This window comes from Lepidochelys kempii, chromosome 22 (assembly GCF_965140285.1).
Source record: "Lepidochelys kempii isolate rLepKem1 chromosome 22, rLepKem1.hap1, whole genome shotgun sequence".
NCBI classification, from domain to species: domain Eukaryota; kingdom Metazoa; phylum Chordata; order Testudines; family Cheloniidae; genus Lepidochelys; species Lepidochelys kempii.
The window spans coordinates 15,308,965-15,327,105 of record NC_136401.1 but is presented as its reverse complement, the minus strand read 5'-3'; the positions used below and the strand labels follow the sequence as shown (position 1 = coordinate 15,327,105).

Below are 18,141 nucleotides of genomic sequence, written 5' to 3'. Positions count from 1 at the left end.
TGAGAGCCTTTTGAATGAAAGACCTCTTAAGATTTAAACTCCTATTGACATAAATGGCACATGATCAGGCCTTAATAGAGCTAATGAAAGTCCCTGGAGATCAAAACTACTTACATCTATTTCATGCCATCAGTTTGCCGTGAAACTTGCACTAAGGGCCCCATTTCCGATTGGGAGGTGATTTTTTGCTTGTTCCTTGAGTGGTCACTATAAAGAGATTTCAGAGTACTAAACAAAAATTAGCACATGCTCTCCAGTTATTGATTGCTCTGCCATTGTGATTACTTTTGTTGTCCAGTACAAGAATCCATCAGTTTCTAACTTGCAGGTTTTTTTTACATTCTACTGATAAGTAACTTGCCTTGATAAATCTCTGAAACATGCACATGGGACTGAACCAAAACCATCTCTCTGTACATGTTGAATGTTATTTATTAACTTTAATAAAATACTCCTCTTATAACTTGTATGGCGGTTGGGGAGAAAATGGACTTTCAGATGGATTATGAAGAACGAACAAGGAAAAAGATAATAAAACATTGCAATTTCCTTGGTTTTCCACCAGCTGTTGAGCTGCCTACTTGGTCTTTTCAGTGTATCTTGAACATCAATTAAAAAACGGGGGGGAAATGTCAGATTTTTTTGCAGTTGTCACCCTTTATTTTGACCAGCTGTTCTGTGAGTGGTTTGAAAATCGAAATCAGAATTTCGATCCAAATTTTGCAAATAACCTCTCTTTATGAGGTGAGCCAAAACCCTGGATCTCATTATCCAATTTCAGGGTGTTCAAAATTCTGATCCAAGTTTTGATGTTTGAGCCCATCTCTTGTTAAATGACTTGCTTATAAATACCTGGTGCTATCTTGATCGTGGCGTGAGCACAAAAAAAAAATATACCTGCCTTTTTTTTTTCTTTTTTAAATACAAGGGGCATTGACCCATATGATAAGCTGAAGACAGTTTACATAGAACGACATGAGCCTACAGGGTCCTCAACTATAATTCGCAGCACAGATTTCTTTCAAACCAGGGAAAATAAAGAAATTGTTCTGGAAGAGGTTGAAGACTTCCAGCTCAGGGACAAGTATCTGTTTGCCACAAAGACTGTGGTAAGTAGCATGTAAGAAAAATCACTGTGTAGGCTGATGTAATACATTGATCTGCTGGGTGACAGTGGGCAAGTCACTTCACTGCCTTGGTTTCCCCATCTGAAACACAGGAATAGTGATACTGACCTACTTTGTAAAGTAGTTTGAGATCTATAGATGAAAAGCACTATATAAGGAGCTAGGTATTATGATTTGAATCCCATCTAACACCCTTTGAAGTCAGTGGAAGGGCTCTGATTTCATGGAACTGAATTGGGCTCCGAACATGCAGTATAGTAACAGACAGTGCTTAGCTCGTCAGGCTCCATTAATGACAGAACAAAAGTAAGGGAACATACTTTAGGCCTTGAGGCAAAGCATTAAAGATTGTGTAAAAAGGTCATGGTCAGTTTGAGAAGGAAAAATTGGCTGGAGTTAGTGAGCTGACTTCATTATCCGTTAGTGACTGGTGCTTAGCCTTGTGCTTTCTAAGAGAAATACAGCTCCTGACACCAGGGGTGAAAATTAAAAAAACCCACAGCATATTAACAAACAGCACCCTGGACATGCCAGTCAGTACTTCTGCTGAGAGCTGACACGCATTTGAACGAATAGTCTAGAGAGATGATTAGAGCATTTAGCAGGTCTAAAACTATGCCTACTGCTGCATCAGAGTACTTTGAGATGTTTTATTGCGTCCACTGTAAAAGCACCACCATGCTGTGTGGATAAATAGAGGAGTTCAGTCTCCAGGGCTGTTCATCTGGCATCTTACCCTAGCACACATGAACAAGAATGGCTAAATGGCTCTGTTGGAAAAACATGGTCTAAAATGACCAGATAAAGAAAAATACTGACACTTCGTCTAACAATTTGCAGTGCAGGATTAATAGGAGATCCGCTTGGAACAGCAGTTTTTTTATATATTTGATTTTAGGGAGTTAGGCAGAACTAGGTCAGGCTGCAAAGGGCTCGAATTCTGGCAGGAAAGAACTAGATGCTTATAAGTAAAGGGAAAGCAGAAATTGACGATAGTGGAATGGAGCTAGGAAAAGAGGATATATGCCTGCAATAATTTAGTTAGAAGGACACGTGTCAAATAGATTAAGGCCACTAAATTGACCGACTTCAAAATTATTCTAATCTGATATGAAAAACTTTATTTCCGCCCGCCCCCCCTCCGAATAAACACATGATGTTTTTATCCTAACATTATCGACTTTTTAACAAGCCAGCCCCTAGCCACTTCTCTGTGGTTCCCCCAAAATGTTTAATGCTTCTGTGGTTTCTGCAGCATTAAGTCACGAGCAATGTTTACCCGTAGCCATGTGAATACTCAACAGGTAAAAGCATGCCTGAAGAGAATGGTTTGAAGGACACTTTAAATTGCTAAAAGTTGAGTCCTGCAAAAACTGAAACCCTCAACTTTTTGAATATATTGAGCTGGCACTGGGCCTATTCCGAAGCGGGATCAGGCCCTGAGTCATATGAGAGAGTTAAGATATTCTCTCTTGCTTTATTGTCAATGGGAGCTGCATGCTTTTTAATGCAAAATTAACCCAAATAGGAAGCAGACATTGCAAGTTTGTACTCTGTTGTCTTGTTTTGTGAGATACAGGCCTTTGTCCCCCATGTCTTTCTTATATTGCCCCCATTACCTTAGTATCTAAGCTCCTCATAATCTTTAATGCATTTTTCCTCACAATGACCCTCTGAGGGAGGGTAGTGCTATTATCCCCATTTTACAGCTGGGAAACTAAGGCACGGAGAGTCTAAATGACTTGCCAAGGACATACCGTGAGTCTGTGGCAGAGCAGGGAATTGAACCTGAACCCCATACTAGTGCCTCAATCATTGGCTCAGTCTTCCTTATTGCTGTCGAAGTGGATGAGATCAGTCCCCAGTGCTGCAGATTTGGGGGAGAGGTTTTCAGGATGTCCCTCTGCCCGTTGTTCCCCTTGGCAATACAGTTATAACAATCTGAGCACTTTTGAGTAACAGAAGAAAATTTGCTATTTTTAAATATCCAACTTGGGAGCATGAAGTTTAGCAGCATCGCCAACCGTAAATGTTCAAAATTCCCAAGTCAGGCCCCAAAAAATCATGAGATTTTTAACAATGTAATAAAATTTATTTTTTATTTGGTTTGCCTGCTGGATTTTTAGCCTTTAGGATTCACTTGGGTTACATTTTCAAGTTTTCCTCTGCAACCATGAGGATTAGTAAAAAAAGTTGAATCTCACATAATCCAATGACTCCTGGAGCTTGGGCTTTAAGTCAAACAACTATTGTGAAAATTGCAATAAAATTGGGTGAGTGGACAATATTGAGTTAGGCACCTAAATCCATATTTAGGCATTGTAATGGGGGCTCAGCATTTTGAGTGGGGCCAGCCTCATTTGCTCACTGTGGGGTTGATACACCTCATCACACAGTTGATTCTCTGTTGAGACAAACAACCATGACCAAGGAGCCCAGGACTCCTTGCAGGACTGAGTAAACTGTCAGTCTGTAGCCCCTGAGCCTCCTGGCTAAGGCAAATAAAAGCAGTTTAGGGGAGGGGAGGGGAGAATCTGACCTTCTGTGCAGGGCAGAGTGAGCAATCAGTCTAAATCAGGAGTCCACAGTAGCCATGCCTAGTGGTAAATACTGGGGGAGGGGAACCCAGGCCCCCCCAGGCCACTGGGTTCTGACCCAGGGCCCTATGAAGCCAGTAAACTCCCCATTAAGGGTTCAAGCATCAACTCCTAACACATTCCCTGGGTCACTTCCTACCATAAAGCCCATCTCAGGCATCTCCTGGGCTGGCAGTGACTCAGCATCTGTCAGTCTTTTGTGGTCGGCTAGTCATGTGCATCATAATCCAGCTCCATAGTCCCAACAGCCTGAAGAGTCAGTGGTTCCTCTCCAGGAGCCTGCAACACACATCCTTTTTCCTCCTCCACTAGTCCCAACTGAGCTGGGCTGCCTCCTTTTATCTGTCCCCTCCACCTGGAGCATGTGCAGCAGGGGCAAAGGGTGTGGTCTCCTAGGCCCACAGTGATTGGTCAGCCTCTGTTTGCTCAGTGGGGGGTTGATACATCTGGTTACAGGCACCTTCATTGCCTGCGTGCTGAGCACCCTTGACTCCTATTGATTTCAGTGGGAATTGTGGGTATTCAGCAACTCAGAAATTAGGCCACTTTTTTTGGAGCCCAGGTACAGATTGAGGTGCCTAACTTAGACATCCCATGTATGGAAATTTTGGCCATGATTTTTATAACGTGATACTCATCCCTAAAACAGTAAACATCAACATTAAAGCATTGAGGCTAATCTGCAAAGGGCATACATAAAAACAGACATGTTAATTTCATGCAGTCTGGTTGGAAGAACTATGGGAGGAAAACATCAGCCTTTGACAACCTGGCTAATCAGTTGAGAGGTGGGGTTGTTTCCAACTTCCGAAAGAGCGCTCAGAACAATGAAGAATCCAAAGACTTAATGCTGTGCATTTGAAAGGGGTCTCACTCTCCTTTCTCAAAAGGACAGAAATCCCCAACAGGTTCAAGCTAGTTTTCTAGCCATATAGCCAAGCTATGGGATTTCCAAGGCTCCTGTCGCCTTAGTTAGCACTGACAGTGTATGGGGTGAATAGATGAATAAATTGCAGAGAGGTTGCCATGTTACCAATAATAATATCTCATGTAGTGGCATAAGGGGGCATACAGTTTTCAGGTTTCACAATGACAGGGAACAGTTAAGCTGTTTTAATGTTTGTGGTATCCTAGTACCTCAGGATCCCATCCAAACTTGCCATCAAGTAATTGTGTTGTGGTTTTTTGGAGAGTGGGTAAGGTAGTTGCTTGCCTTTTGTACTGTTGAGTTTGTTAATTTGTATCTGATCTGTCTTTAACCTGTTCTCTATGGAATTGTGAATTTAGGAATAAAAAAAGATTCCTAGCATTTTTCCTCCTCTTCACAGCATTTATTGGGCAGCCAGCAGCAAACTTCAGTCCAGCTCTGGGTTTCCTTCAACCGCAAGCCAATGCGAGCTGCGCAGTTTGTAACCAGACATCCAGTTAAGGTAAAATGGAGTTGATTTATGGCATCTACTTATTCCTCCCTCAGCCAAAGGCACCTTAGGATCCGAATAGCATTTTTACTTGTAAACTAGTAACTACAGTAGCTAGATGGGTAGCAAAAGTAGCCTTATTCTATACTTAGTTCAAAACAGTTTGGCCTTCTCATGTTTGGAATGGAATGGAAGCAAAGTGTTACAATGATCCTGCTGTTTACACAGGAGTAACTTTACCCATGCGCATGATGCCTATTGATATAAATGGGGCTACAGTCAAGAGTAAAATCACTCGTGCATACGTGTTTGCAGGATCGAGCCTGGTAGAGCCGAGATAAATAGTTCTGACCATTTTTTTTAGGCATAGATTTTTAAATTAGTGTCATCTAGAGGGGAATGGCCTCTGGATTCTAAATACTGATAGCATTGCTGTGGCTCAGAAAATCATTGTCGGCGGGGGGGGAAGGGAGGTCCTTCTCTCCCCTCATGCAAGGGCCTGCCACAATAATCTGGGCCAGTGTGGGGACTGCTCCCTGATAGCACTGTTGTGGATACAAATCAGCCCATGGGGGCAGGGAAGAGAGTAGTGTCATGGCCTCCCCACCTTCTACACCACCCTGTGGAGCTGGCTGGCAGCAGATGGGACGAGCTGAGCTCGCAGCACTTTGCAAAAGGACGGTGCGGCATACACGTGTCCCACTCGAGGGGAGGGCTGGGGGGAAGGATTGTGCCTCCTGAGTGTGTGTGTTTGCTCAGTGTGGGCCAGTGCTTTTGACAGAACAGTCTGGTCTGGAATGTTTCACGCTCTGCCACGCAGAAGGAGCACAGTGGATCTATCAGGGGTTCAAACCCAGAGATGGTCTGGCACCGCTGATTCTGCCGCTTCCCAAAGCAGGAGCTCACAGACAAGTGCCCTGCTGTCTTTGTGGTATTTGCTGAGGTGTATGCACAGGGGCATGTTCCCTGCTTGAGGCGCTGGCAGCCTTGTTCAGATCCAAACAGAAATGGGCCAGACAGAGATACGGCTTGGCGAGCCAGTGTGAGCGGGATGAATTTTAAGAATGGTGCCGCTCTAATAATCTTTGTTGGGCGACTTTGTGGGCAGACTGTGCTTGGAGGAGGGTTTTGGTGGAGGGGGAGAGAGCGAGAGAGAGAGATGACATGTGCAAGAAGCAGAGGGGAGAAATTTGTTTGCCAAGTGGAAAAGCTGTTTTTGGTGGAGGGAGGAGGATTTATTTTTAAGCATTTAAGGGGAAACGACAAACAATGGAGGGTGGGAAAACCTCCCAGCGTGTGTCTATGTAAGTGATGGATAGGCTGAGTGAATTAATGTCATTAACCCCCTCCCACCCCCCGGATTAAGGAATACTACATTGCGGATGCGTCCGAGGACCAGGTGTTCGTGTGTGTCAGCCACAGTAACAACTGCACCAACCTCTACATCTCAGAAGCAGAAGGCCTGAAGTTTTCTCTGTCTTTAGAAAACGTGCTGTACTATAGCCCTGGAGGGGCGGGCAGTGATACCCTGGTCAGGTAAGGAGGGCTGGGCTGCCTTGATGGGACTCCCGGGCTAGGTGGCTTGAGGAACTCAAGATGAGAGAGGATGCAACATAGTGGGTAGCAGGTAATGAGCATTTAACGTCACAGCTCCCTAAAAGGTAGGCATTATGCCCATTTTACAGAGGAGGTGGAGTTGTTAAGTGGTTCATCCAAGATGACAGAAGAAGTTAGTAGTAGAGCTGGGATTAGATCTCAGGAGTTCTGGGCTCCCGCTCCTATGTTTAGACCAGGTCCTTAGGTGTAACTCCATTGATAGGTACCGACTTCTACTCGCACCGGTGGGCGCTCGACCCCCCCCCCGCCACCCTCTGCCCCGACTCCACCCCTGCCCAGCCCCCTCCTGCCCCAGCCCCGCTTCCATTCCAGCCCCTTCCCCGAAGTCCCCACCCCAACTTCGCCCCCTCCCTGCACCTATTCCAGCTCTTTCCCCAAATCCCCACCCCGGCCCCACCTCCTCCCCTGAGCGCGCCATGTTCCCACTCCTCCCCGCTCCCTCCCAGGGCTTGCTACGCGGCCCGGCCGCAAGCACTGGGAGGTAGGTGGAGGAGAGGGGACTTGGTGCGCTCAGGGGAGGAGGCGGAGGAGGAGGTGAGGTGGGACTGGGGGGGCGGGGAGGGGAGCTTGGCTGCTGGTGGGTACAGAGCACCCATTAATTTTTCCCCGTGGGTGCTCCAGCCCCGGAGCACCCATGGCGTCGGCGCCTATGACTGCATTGTGTTAATGGTGTAAGACCAGCGTGAGTGAGCGGAGCATTACTCCCTCTCTCAGTCTGAAGAACCTACACTATGAGGAAGGTACAGAGAGGCTGGGGCTTTGAGGTGACTCAGTAGAAGCATTTGATGAAAGGGCTCAGTATAGTTGACAGGGGTAAATTAGTCACTCTCGCTCAGTAAATTGGCTTTCCATGCTTTGTTTGATCTGGTTATTTCTCTGAGGAGAGAGGTCCCTCATGTTGAACGTACCTGCGCGTTCTCCCCCAGAATCCCAGCGCTTACTGCAGTTAACCAAACAACCCACATGTGCGTGCCTTTGCAGGTATTTTGCCAACGAGCCTTTTGCAGACTTCCACCGTGTCGAGGGTGTGAGAGGAGTGTACATTGCCACCCTGATAAACGGCTCATTCAGTGAAGAGAACATGAGGTCTGTCATCACCTTTGACAAAGGTGGAACCTGGGAATTCCTGCAGGCTCCAGCGTATACGGGTTATGGAGAAAAAATAGATTGTGAGGTAACAATGAGCAAAACCTGGTGTTTGCAGGAGGGAGGGAGCATTTTTAACCTTGTTTCCCCTGTTGGGTCAGTCATTAACCATTTGCTCCCTTAGAAGGATCAGTGCAAGAATGAAAAGGAAAAGAAAGATGACAAAAATGAAAATGTAATCTGTTTTATGAAATATCCGGTCATCAGTCCCCGTGGTACAGACTGTGGTTGAATGATCATTTTAAAGGAAATTAGATTACAAACAGGAAGGGTTACAAAATTAGATTACAAACAGGCTTAAGCACCCTACAGTACTAAAAGTGTCTGAGGATCTTGTGAGACAGGACCTTGGTTTGATGTTGCGGTCAGAAGGATGGCACCTCCAGCAGGCCCCGCATCATGCTGGAGCACTGGATCAGTACTGGGGCTAGAGTCTTTCCACTCATGTCCCTAGCCGGCTGGTTACAGGAGGCCGATGTTAGCCCTGATTGTTGATGAAGCTCCTGTGTGTCTATTGTAAAGAAAGGAAATGCCTGTTACAACAGAGTCGGTTGAAAGGATCTGAGGTGGTACCAGTTTGAAGACATTGTGGGTGTACTCCCGACCCTGTTGAAGTCAGTGACAAAACTTCCATTGACGTCAGTAGGGCCAGGATTCCACCTGTTGTCTCCATATCAAATCACACAGATGCTAAAAATATAGGGCTCGATGTCGCTTAGCATGGGGTAAGAGGGTTTAAGGAGCAACCTGTCTTTGTGAATCCCGCGTATGGATGGATGTACTCTGTCTTTTTGGAGAGCTCAAGCCCTGCTCCCCTGCCGGCTTCACTGCCAAGTCTAGCCCCCCCAGTTCGGGGCCAGGCACAAGAACCTGGCGTGGGGAAGTGGCTTGATGCACTGAACAAGCATGACATATTTAAAAGGCCTCCTCATTGTGAAAGTCTCTTAAACATGAAGCAGATTAAACTGGACAATAGAACACTTTCTGTGTGTCTATTAGTGGCTTTTTGATTACAGTGCTGGGAGTTTTTTTCCCTTGTGTTCTTTGGGATTTTTTTTCTTCCAAATGTAGCTTTTAATTAATGTTTTGAAGGTCACGGTTTTTCTAGGCGTTGTAAAGATTACAGTGGAGGCCCCTTTTATTTTTTTTATTATTCAGAAGAAATAAATTATATGTTTAGTTACATTTTGCAGGGCACTGAGAAAACCCAGAACACATCCCCTGTAAAAGGAATTTCATCATAAGAGTTCAGTTTGGGCAGATTTTACATCATATAATCTTATTGGTTTTTGCCTTTTCTATGGTGGTGTCTTTGTAGTATCTGAGCACCTCATGTAGACCTGTGAATTTATCCTCACAACACCCCTGTGAGGTAGGGAAGCATTCTTCTTCTTCTTCTAGATGGGGAAATTGAGGCATGGAGGTTTGTGATGTTAATTCCTGGGGGAGTTCATTGCACAGTCTTGGGCCAGTTCTCTCTTCCGTACATAGACAAGCATTACCCTTACTGAAGAGATTTCCATTTTGCCAGAGGAGTAAAACTTTCCACGGTGGTCTTCATACTGGATCCTTAGTGGGTCTTTTAGATATCCTGGGCCCAGGCCACTGCATGCTTTGAAGGACCAAGACCATGAACTTGATTTGATATTCTGTGGGAGCTCAGTGTAGGAAGTGGACGGCCGGTGTGATGTGCTCGTGATACCTTGAGGTGACACGCTGCAGCGGGCTGTACCAACTGGAGTTTCTTAAACACTGAAGGCTTTATGTGCAGATATATCACCTTGCTCTAGTCAAGCTGAAAGGTGACCAAGGTTTCTTCTCTACCTTATGAGGGTGTTGGAAGGTTGAATTTACAAAGGTTTGGGAAGCATTTTGAGATGCTCACATAGGATCATGGCACATGAAATGCCTTTTACACTAGCAAGTGGCATAGTGTGTTTTTTCTATTCCAGTTTTCAAAAGGCTGCTCTCTTCATCTGGCCCAGCGACTGAGTCAGCTGCTTAACTTCCAGTTGCGTAGGATGCCCATTCTCTCCAAAGAATCTGCTCCAGGGCTGATCATTGCCACAGGTATATTTTCCTCAAGTGCCTGATCCTGTGAGTACTGTCTTCAGTCCCTGTTGACTTGCAGGCCTTCAGCACGTTGTGGGTTGGAGCCATTGCATCTGTGAAAAACATTGTGACAAAAAAATCAATTAAAATATGAATTTTGCAATCCTTTGTCCTCAGCACGCCTCATATAATTATTACTGCATATAAATTTCACCACCCTATTGCTGGAGGTAGAAACCCATTACACGCTTTGTAGTCTGTGCCTGCCTCTCTCAAAATGAAGGCTTTTAAAAAACATACAGGGACTCATCTCTGACTTACTATTCTATTGCGGAAGGCTCGCTCTGTTGAACATTTCAAACAGAGCTGATTTCATCTGGCCATCCTTACCTTGATGTGGTTTTCCAGCTTGCTTTTAAAACCTGTAATCATCTTTTAAAACTTCTTATTTAAAATAACTCATTGATAGTGTGAAAAATCAACTCCTCAAAAACAACTCATTTGATTACAAGTTAAAAAATAGCTCAGAGAGAGCTGCGTTTGTTTTAAGAAACATCAAGAAAAATGACGCTCTCGTTCTCTTAGGCTCAGTTGGCAAGAATATGGCAAGCAAAACGAACGTGTACGTTTCAAGCAGTGCAGGAGCAAGGTGGAGAGAGGTAAGGATGCCATTTGCGTTGAACCTGCATGGCTGTTTGGCCAAGAAGGCACCTCTGTGGGGCGAGCATTGCTATGTTAGTCTGTAACTATTATATACAGTATGTTATGTATTAAAGGTGACCGACACATCCTTAATTCAAGCACAAACCAAGTAGCTTTCGTTGAAATGTGCTGAAAGCCCTAGAAATGGAATTAAAAAGGGCTTTGAGCGTCCAACCGATGTTTCCTGGTCCTACTTACTCTGACAGGTGCTATTATTCTGGTGAATACTCATCTGTACTCATCCAGTACTCATCTGGAGTACTGTGTCCAGTTTTGGGCCCCACACTTCAAGAAGGATGTGGATAAATTGGAGAGAGTCCAGCGAAGGGCAACAAAAATGATTAGGGGACTGGAACACATGAGTTATGAGGAGAGGCTGAGGGAGCTGGGATTGTTTAGCCTGCAGAAGAGAAGAATGAGGGGGGATTTGATAGCTGCTTTCAACTACCTGAAAGGGGGTTCCAAAGAGGATGGCTCTAGACTGTTCTCAATGGTAGCAGATGACAGAACGAGGAGTAATGGTAATGGTAATGGTCTCAAGTTGCAGTGGGGGAGGTTTAGATTGGATATTAGGAAAAACTTTTTCACTAAGAGGGTGGTGAAACACTGGAATGCGTTACCTAGGGAGGTGGTAGAATCTCCTTCCTTAGAGGTTTTTAAGGTCAGGCTTGACAAAGCCCTGGCTGGAATGATTTAACTGGGAATTGGTCCTGCTTTGAGCAGGGGGTTGGACTAGATGACCTTCTGGGGTCCCTTCCAACCCTGATATTCTGTGATTCTATGATTCTATGATGTCATTTCAACCATAGAAGGGCTTGGAACAGTAGAAAGCACCAGATTTCTCTTTCTGCATTGCACACCATATAGCTAGAACCTTCTGTGGCTGAACTTACCAAGACGAGCATGATGCAGCTGAACCATCAGCCAGAGTGGGTGATTAGGAAGGTTGGCCTTGTGTTAAAGGCAGTGAACTCAGAAGATCTGCATTCAGTTCCTAGCTCTGCAACAGACTGGTTGCTTGCAAACTTGGTCAAATCACTTAGTCAAGAGAGATTAAACTTCAGTCCCCATCTGCAAAGAGAGACAGTATAGTTTCCTCTGTTTTTCTTGTCTCTCTAGATAGCAAACTCTTTGGGGAAGTACCTAGCATAGTGGAGACCTGATGTCAGGTGGAGCCTCTAAGTGCCAATGTAATGGAAATAATAATAATAGCACATACTGGGGCATCACTGAGGATTGCTGAATTCAGGGGACCCAGGGAAGCGAGAATAATGTTTACATTCCTCTTGCGCTTAGTGCTGCTTTCGTCTGGATTTTCAGAGGCGTCAGACATGTTGGATTAAAGCTTTCGATGTACCTATTTATATATCTTCTATGTTTGAGTGCTGCCCTCTTAAAATGCAGACAAAACTCAGAGAAAAGCCAGTGCTTTCTGCCTGTTTGAGTGGCTGAGAAACCCCTTGGCACCTTCCAGTGGAATGAGATGTTGTTCTCGGTTTACGGGTGTTGAATGTTCTTTACTGACTGGGTGTTCTGGTCTGTGGCATGGTTTGTGGTCTGTCTGTACATTTTGCTGTTAGTGTAATATGGTGTTTCAACATCTGTAAACTGTTTAATCCTGTGAATAAAATGGCCTCCTTTTCCTCCCAGTAAATGCTGTGCGGTTTGGTTAACATTTGGGCTGCTGGGGCAGCAGTGGGAACATGCCGCTGTTTTTGTTATTGCCGAGATACAACCTTGTCCAAAGAACCCCTGTCCTTGAAAGCATGTACATATCAGAGATTCCACCTAGGAAAGGCAATGGGGGAGCCGTGTTTCTTCACGTAGGAGCTTCTGGAGTGACGTGGAAGTCTTTGATCTTTAAAAGCGAGATAGCCACATGCGTGCTTCCTGTTCTGACTTGACCTTGCACGGGGAGGGCTCCATGTAAAAGTACAAGATAAAAATGTGATGAGCAAGAGGGAGCTTTAGTTCACAAGACCCTGGCTTCTGAGTTTCTTGTTGGGATTGTCTAAATCTTCTTCTTGGTGCAAAGAGAGGAGCAGAAGTGGAATGACTCAGCACTTTCGAGTTTGCAGCTGTGCAGGAGTGACCTCGGTTTCTGCCTCTCGGTTTTGGCAAGCAGCTGTGTGAAAATCATCTGCTCCAGCCTGGAAAGCGTAGCAGTCTGTCGAATGCTGGTATTGTTTCAAAACAGAGCTGCGGGTGGGTCTGACACACGACAGTTCTTCTTCTCAGGATGGATGTGTGAACTGGCTGATGGACCATTTAACATGTGGTTTCCAAGCACCCTTTGGTTTCTTAGTATTGAAGAAACCTCACAGATTCAAACATAAAACTGGCTGAAATCCTGGGAAACCAACCAGTCTCCACTCAGCTCACCGGAAGGTTTGCAAACATAACAAACTACTCTAGATTTCGTTTACACCAGTGCAGCTCCTCTCACTTCGGTGACGTTATTCCTGATTTACACCAGTTTAAGTGAGAGGAGAATAAGGGTCCAGGGTCCTATTCTGCTCTTGGTTACAGCTGTGCAAGTTCAGAGTAACTCAGCTGCAGTCTAGATAATGCTTGGTTCTGCCATGAGTGCAGGGGACTGGACTGGATCGGGGTTTTCATCCTTTTTCTCTCTGAGGCCCCCCCAACATGCTATAAAAACGCCATGGCCCACCTGTGCCAAAATAGCTCTTTTTCTGCATATCCAGCGGATTTTTAAAAGCCGTGGCGGACATTAGGGGGTAGCAAGCAGGGAAATTGTCTGGGGGCCCCCGCAAAGCTAAGTTGCTCAGGCTTCAGCTTGAGCCTAGGGTAGTGGGGCTTGGGCTTTGGCTTGAGCCCCAGGCTCCAATGCGTCTAACGCTGGCCCTGCTTTCTGGTCTATTTTGATGGCCCCCCTGAAACCTGCTCGCGGCCCCTCAGTGGGCCGCGGACCCCTGGTTGAGAACCACTGGACAAGATGATCTGTCGAGGTCCCTTCCAGTCCGATGATTCCAGTTGACCCTAGACCACAGCCTGTAAACACTTGAGTCTCTATTGCCGGAGCCCAGGAGACCTGAAAATCAGCACCAGTTCAAATACCCAGTTCATATAGAGCGTGTTTTATACCAAGGATTTCAGTCCTGATTCAGCAAAGCTTCAATGGGACTTCAATACACAATGAATATACTTAAGGACTCAGATGAACAAGAGCCTTTGTGGTTATATTTTATGGTTCATATGATGCTTTATAACCTCATATCAAAGCCACCTCAACATTCTCTCATTAAGCTCCCTGTGTCGGTGTTTCTTTTCTCAGGCACTGTCCGGACCCCATTACTACACTTGGGGTGACCATGGTGGCATTCTCTTAGCAATAACGCAGGGCACAGAGACAGACCAACTCAAGTAAGTCACTGGGGTGGATGGGTTTTCTTTCAAACTGCCTGACAGAAGCAGATGACTTCCCAAGAGATGTGAGCCAACAAAAACAATAGACTAGCAAGTGACCCCTTGATTTTGCCCTTAACATATCCTTGATATGCTAATCCATCACCCTCTCCCCTGCCCCGTTCTAAAAATTTTAAAGAAACTTCTCACTAGTGGAACAGGAATAGGCTGAGGTATACAGGATATGTGTTTGTGGTACAGTGCTGTATTTCCATGGCTCTGTGCCTTATTCTTCACTGTTCTCTCTTTGCCTTGCTGCTTATATGGCCCCTATAGTCAAAGTGTCTGAGTGCGTGACCAACACTACAGGCTTTATCCTCACAGCCTCTATGAGGTGAAATGGCATTATCCCTGTTTTACAGATGGGAAACTGAGGCACTGGGCCATTAAGTGTCCAACAGGAGATCCCTGGCAGAGCTAGAAATTGAACCAAGATCACTTGAACTCTAACCCAGTGCTTTAACCCCAAGTACATCCTTCCATTTTGCAATAGGGCAATTCCATTGACTTCGGTGGAGGTATGCTGTTGCAACGCAGTGGCGGCCAGCCCCCGTCCAATAGAACTGGACTGCGTATGAGGGTTTGTAGCATTGCCACACTTTGGACTAGGATATATATATTTTTTAGGATTTTTTTTTTTTTTTTAAACACACATCCCCAACTTGTCAGGGACAGAGCTATATATTACGATAGAACCGAGGAGAGCGTTTTTTAAATTATTGTTTTGATTTTACACATTCCCCATTTTCTCCCCTGTACAATCCCAGTCTCCCCTGGCCTTTACATGCATGCCTGAGACCCCAAATATTTAACACCCGCCGTTGACAGTGGGTCATTGAGCATGTAATTACTATGCTTGCTCTACCGGCATAGGGACTGATCCTGCAAGCATTTGCTCATGTGTGGGTGGTCCCTCAGAAGCCTTAGGGGCAGCTAGCATGAGCAAGGGTTACTTGCATGCGTAACAGTTTGCAGGATCAGTTTACAGCCCACTGTTTTAGATAACTGCAAAGAGATGTGGGAGAAATCTAGCCTATTTTCTCCCGAATGCCATTAAATGCTTTGGCTTAATTTCCCTTGTTTTTCTTTTTGCACTGGAAGGGCTGCTTTTCTCAGCTGTTCTGACAGTGAACTAACTTAAGAGCTTAATTTAAATATTATACAGGAAAGGTTTCAACATGACAAAGAGCATGGATTCCTACAGAAGTTAAATATGCTACAGAGATGTACATTGAAAGGGAGCATCCCCTCTGACATAGCTTTGGTGTCCAAAAACTTAGGCCTAAAACTTAGTCTATGATATGAGCATCACTGTTGTGTCAAGGAAGCACATGTGTTGCCTCATACCAATGTCCCTTGGCTGCTTCGGGGTCAGTCTCTCTTAAAAAGGTCAGAGAGCCCTGTAGGGAATTTGCATCTGGTTCACATCTGTGGTGTTGGGAAACCAACTACCGTCTACAGAGCAGCTTCTGCCACGTTCTTCCTTTTGTGCACAGACTCTCACAAGCTTTGGCTTTTCTCACTGACAGAATTTTAAGCCACATAGTTGCAAGCAGCTGTCACTGTCCTGTTACATACGTGTGCAGGTGTATCTATGAAAAAAAGATATCGTCCAGATAAATTATGCAGCTGCTTGTTTCTGTTTCGTGATGAGTGTGGTCCGGTAGACTTGGAATTGAGAAACCTGGCTTCTAATCCTGGCTCTATCACTGACCTTGAGCAAGTCACATCTCTTTGTGTCTCAGTTTCCCTACCTGCAGAAGGGGGCTAATGACACTGATCTTTCTTAGTAAAGCACTTTGAGATCTATGGATGGAAAAGCCAAGTGTTACTAGTCATGACCATGACCTTAGTAAGGTTTTGAAAGAACCTGGTTTTGTGTAAATTTAGAAATGAGCAAATAAATCCCAACCAGGAGGCCACCAGGAGTTTATTTGCAGCAGTCCCACCGTCCTTGTCTCTCCCCCTCTAGGTACAGCACAAATGAAGGGGAGACCTGGAAAACATTCACTTTCTCGGAGAAACCGGTATTTGTGTATGGGCTTCTCACCGAGCCGGGGGAGAAGAGCACTGTGTTCACCATCTTCGGCTCCTATAAAGAGAACGGCCACAGCTGGCTGATACTGCAGATCAACACCACTGACGTGCTTGGTAAGGGACCTGGTGTACTAATGTGGCATTGAGGTTTGCATGTACGGCGTCTGTTTATCCCAACGCTTTGCTTTTCAAACACATGGGTGTCCGTCCATTCATTGAAAAGCAGCAGATCCCTGCAACTTCCCCCATTGACTATTAATGTGGGGACAAGTAGGGCCTTTAAAAGTTCATGTACTCATGGGCTCTCATCGCTTATCTGCTGAGAGGGAGAAAGAGGAAGTACAACCTAGTCATCTGAGCGCAACGATAACGTTTTCAAAAGCACCTAACTCACTTACGGGCATTAGTCCTGTTTTCAAAAGTAACTTAGGAGCCCAAGTCTCATTGAAAGTCAAGTCAGCTCTTCAGCAGGGCTCTGCAAGGCTTGAGGGCGCCACCCACGTGGTCCTTTTTGCAGGCTCAGAGCCTAAGGGTATGTCTATACTGCAATAACAACCCTTGCCACCTAATGGCAGAGCCCAGGTCAGTTGACTCGGGCTCCACAGGGCTTGGGCTGTACAGCTAAAAACAGCAGTGTAGACATTTGGGCTTGGGCTGAGACCCACCCCCCTTTGCAGGGTCTCAAATCTCAGGCTCCAGCTCAAGCCTGAAAGTCCACACTGAAGTTTTATAGTCCTGTGAGCCTGAGTCAGCTGAGCCAGGCCAGCAGCAGCCTGTGCCAGAAGACTTTCATTGCAGTGTAGACGTACCCTAAGAGAGGCTCACCTTCAGAAGCCAGGAACTTCAGTGATACTGTTCCTCTTCCTCAGGTTCTGGTGCCCCTTCATGCCCATTGACGGAACTTTTAGATTGAAATGCTCGCCAAGGACGTTTGCATTTTTCCTCTGTAGCTAAAATCTCCTCTCAGGGAATTGAAGGATTTTAAAAAGGGAAAACAACAACAAAACACCCCAACAACCCACTTCTGAAAGCCAGGCCAATGAATGATTTATATCCAATTTCAGCTTTGATTGTGCAGCAGCATTTTAATCAAAGGACAGTTATGCTTGGCAGAGGAATTTGCCTGACTAAAATTTATAACCGATTCCCTTGACGTTTTGTTATAAGTGGATCTGTTTGGGGATCAGATTGACTTCATTTAAGTAAGTCGTCGCAAATGCACTGTCATAGCTTTGGAGTCATTTATTGCCTTCTGTCACCGAACATCTCTCCTCTTCCCTACGCTGTGCATCTTGAATCGGAATAGTGCCTCTTTTTCTATTTGTTTTGGGCAAGTGGGTCCTACTCCACTGATTCCTATGGAGAGACCCCTGATTCCCCCTGATGTGAAAGAGAGGGAAAACTGGCTCCATAAGAGGATTTCAGCGACTTCCAACTTTGTCCGGAACTGAGCAGTTAACCTGGAGGAAGTGAAAAGGCTGCCTTGGCAAGCCTTTGAGGTAGCCAGTTCCCTCTTTTAAACCCAAGGCATCAAAGATATTAAATGCAACTCTTTCTCCGCAGCACCGGGCCTGTAAACTGGGCTTGGAATCTGCGGAACTCGGCAGGGCATGGTGGAGAGGAATCCCACTGCAAACTGCCACCGGAGCACTGAGACCTGGAATCACCTCCTTCCCCCTGCTCGCCTGCTCTGTAGGGCGAAGCCTCAGAAAATCCATGTAGCAATAGATCTTCTAGTCCATAAATCCATGCTAAGAGCCTGCTCTGCAGCACACAAATTGTGCTCATATCCCCTGTATGGGCTTCTGGGAGCCCTTTATATTGTGAAACCCCAGCACCCTAGAGAGAGGGGCGGAGTATGTGGGAATCAGTGACGTTAGCCTGAGGTGCTGTTCTTGGTATAAAAGCGGCAGGGAATGTGAATGTTCATACGATGTAACTCAGGCTCCTGAAAAGACAAAATACTAGGCCTGATTCTCCACAGCTTTGTGCCTTGTGTGGTTATTGGCAGTTGTGCAA

At 45.5% G+C, this 18,141-nt stretch overlaps 2 protein-coding genes across 9 annotated transcripts in view; one reads left to right on the top strand and one right to left on the bottom strand.

Annotated features, from left to right (window-relative positions):
• Positions 1 to 18,141, top strand: part of SORL1 (sortilin related receptor 1) — a 105,876-nt gene that overhangs the window by 29,702 nt on the left and 58,033 nt on the right. For all 3 annotated transcript variants that reach the window (XM_073321245.2, XM_073321246.2, XM_073321244.2), the window contains exons 6-13: positions 929 to 1,109; positions 5,053 to 5,154; positions 6,509 to 6,678; positions 7,741 to 7,933; positions 9,858 to 9,975; positions 10,543 to 10,616; positions 13,955 to 14,043; positions 16,058 to 16,236. In XM_073321245.2, the coding sequence (XP_073177346.1) occupies positions 929 to 1,109; positions 5,053 to 5,154; positions 6,509 to 6,678; positions 7,741 to 7,933; positions 9,858 to 9,975; positions 10,543 to 10,616; positions 13,955 to 14,043; positions 16,058 to 16,236 (1,106 nt within the window). The remainder of the gene's footprint in view (positions 1 to 928; positions 1,110 to 5,052; positions 5,155 to 6,508; positions 6,679 to 7,740; positions 7,934 to 9,857; positions 9,976 to 10,542; positions 10,617 to 13,954; positions 14,044 to 16,057; positions 16,237 to 18,141) is intronic.
• The window catches only part of LOC140901775 (uncharacterized), a 259,709-nt gene continuing 249,607 nt past the window's right edge, over positions 8,040 to 18,141 (bottom strand). For all 6 annotated transcript variants that reach the window (XR_012155965.2, XR_012155966.2, XR_013634900.1 and 3 more), the window contains one exon: positions 8,040 to 10,070. Coding sequence is in view for 1 of the 6 variants with exons in the window: in XM_078849897.1 (XP_078706023.1) it covers positions 9,964 to 10,070 (107 nt within the window). In the remaining 5 variants the exon portion in view is untranslated. The remainder of the gene's footprint in view (positions 10,071 to 18,141) is intronic.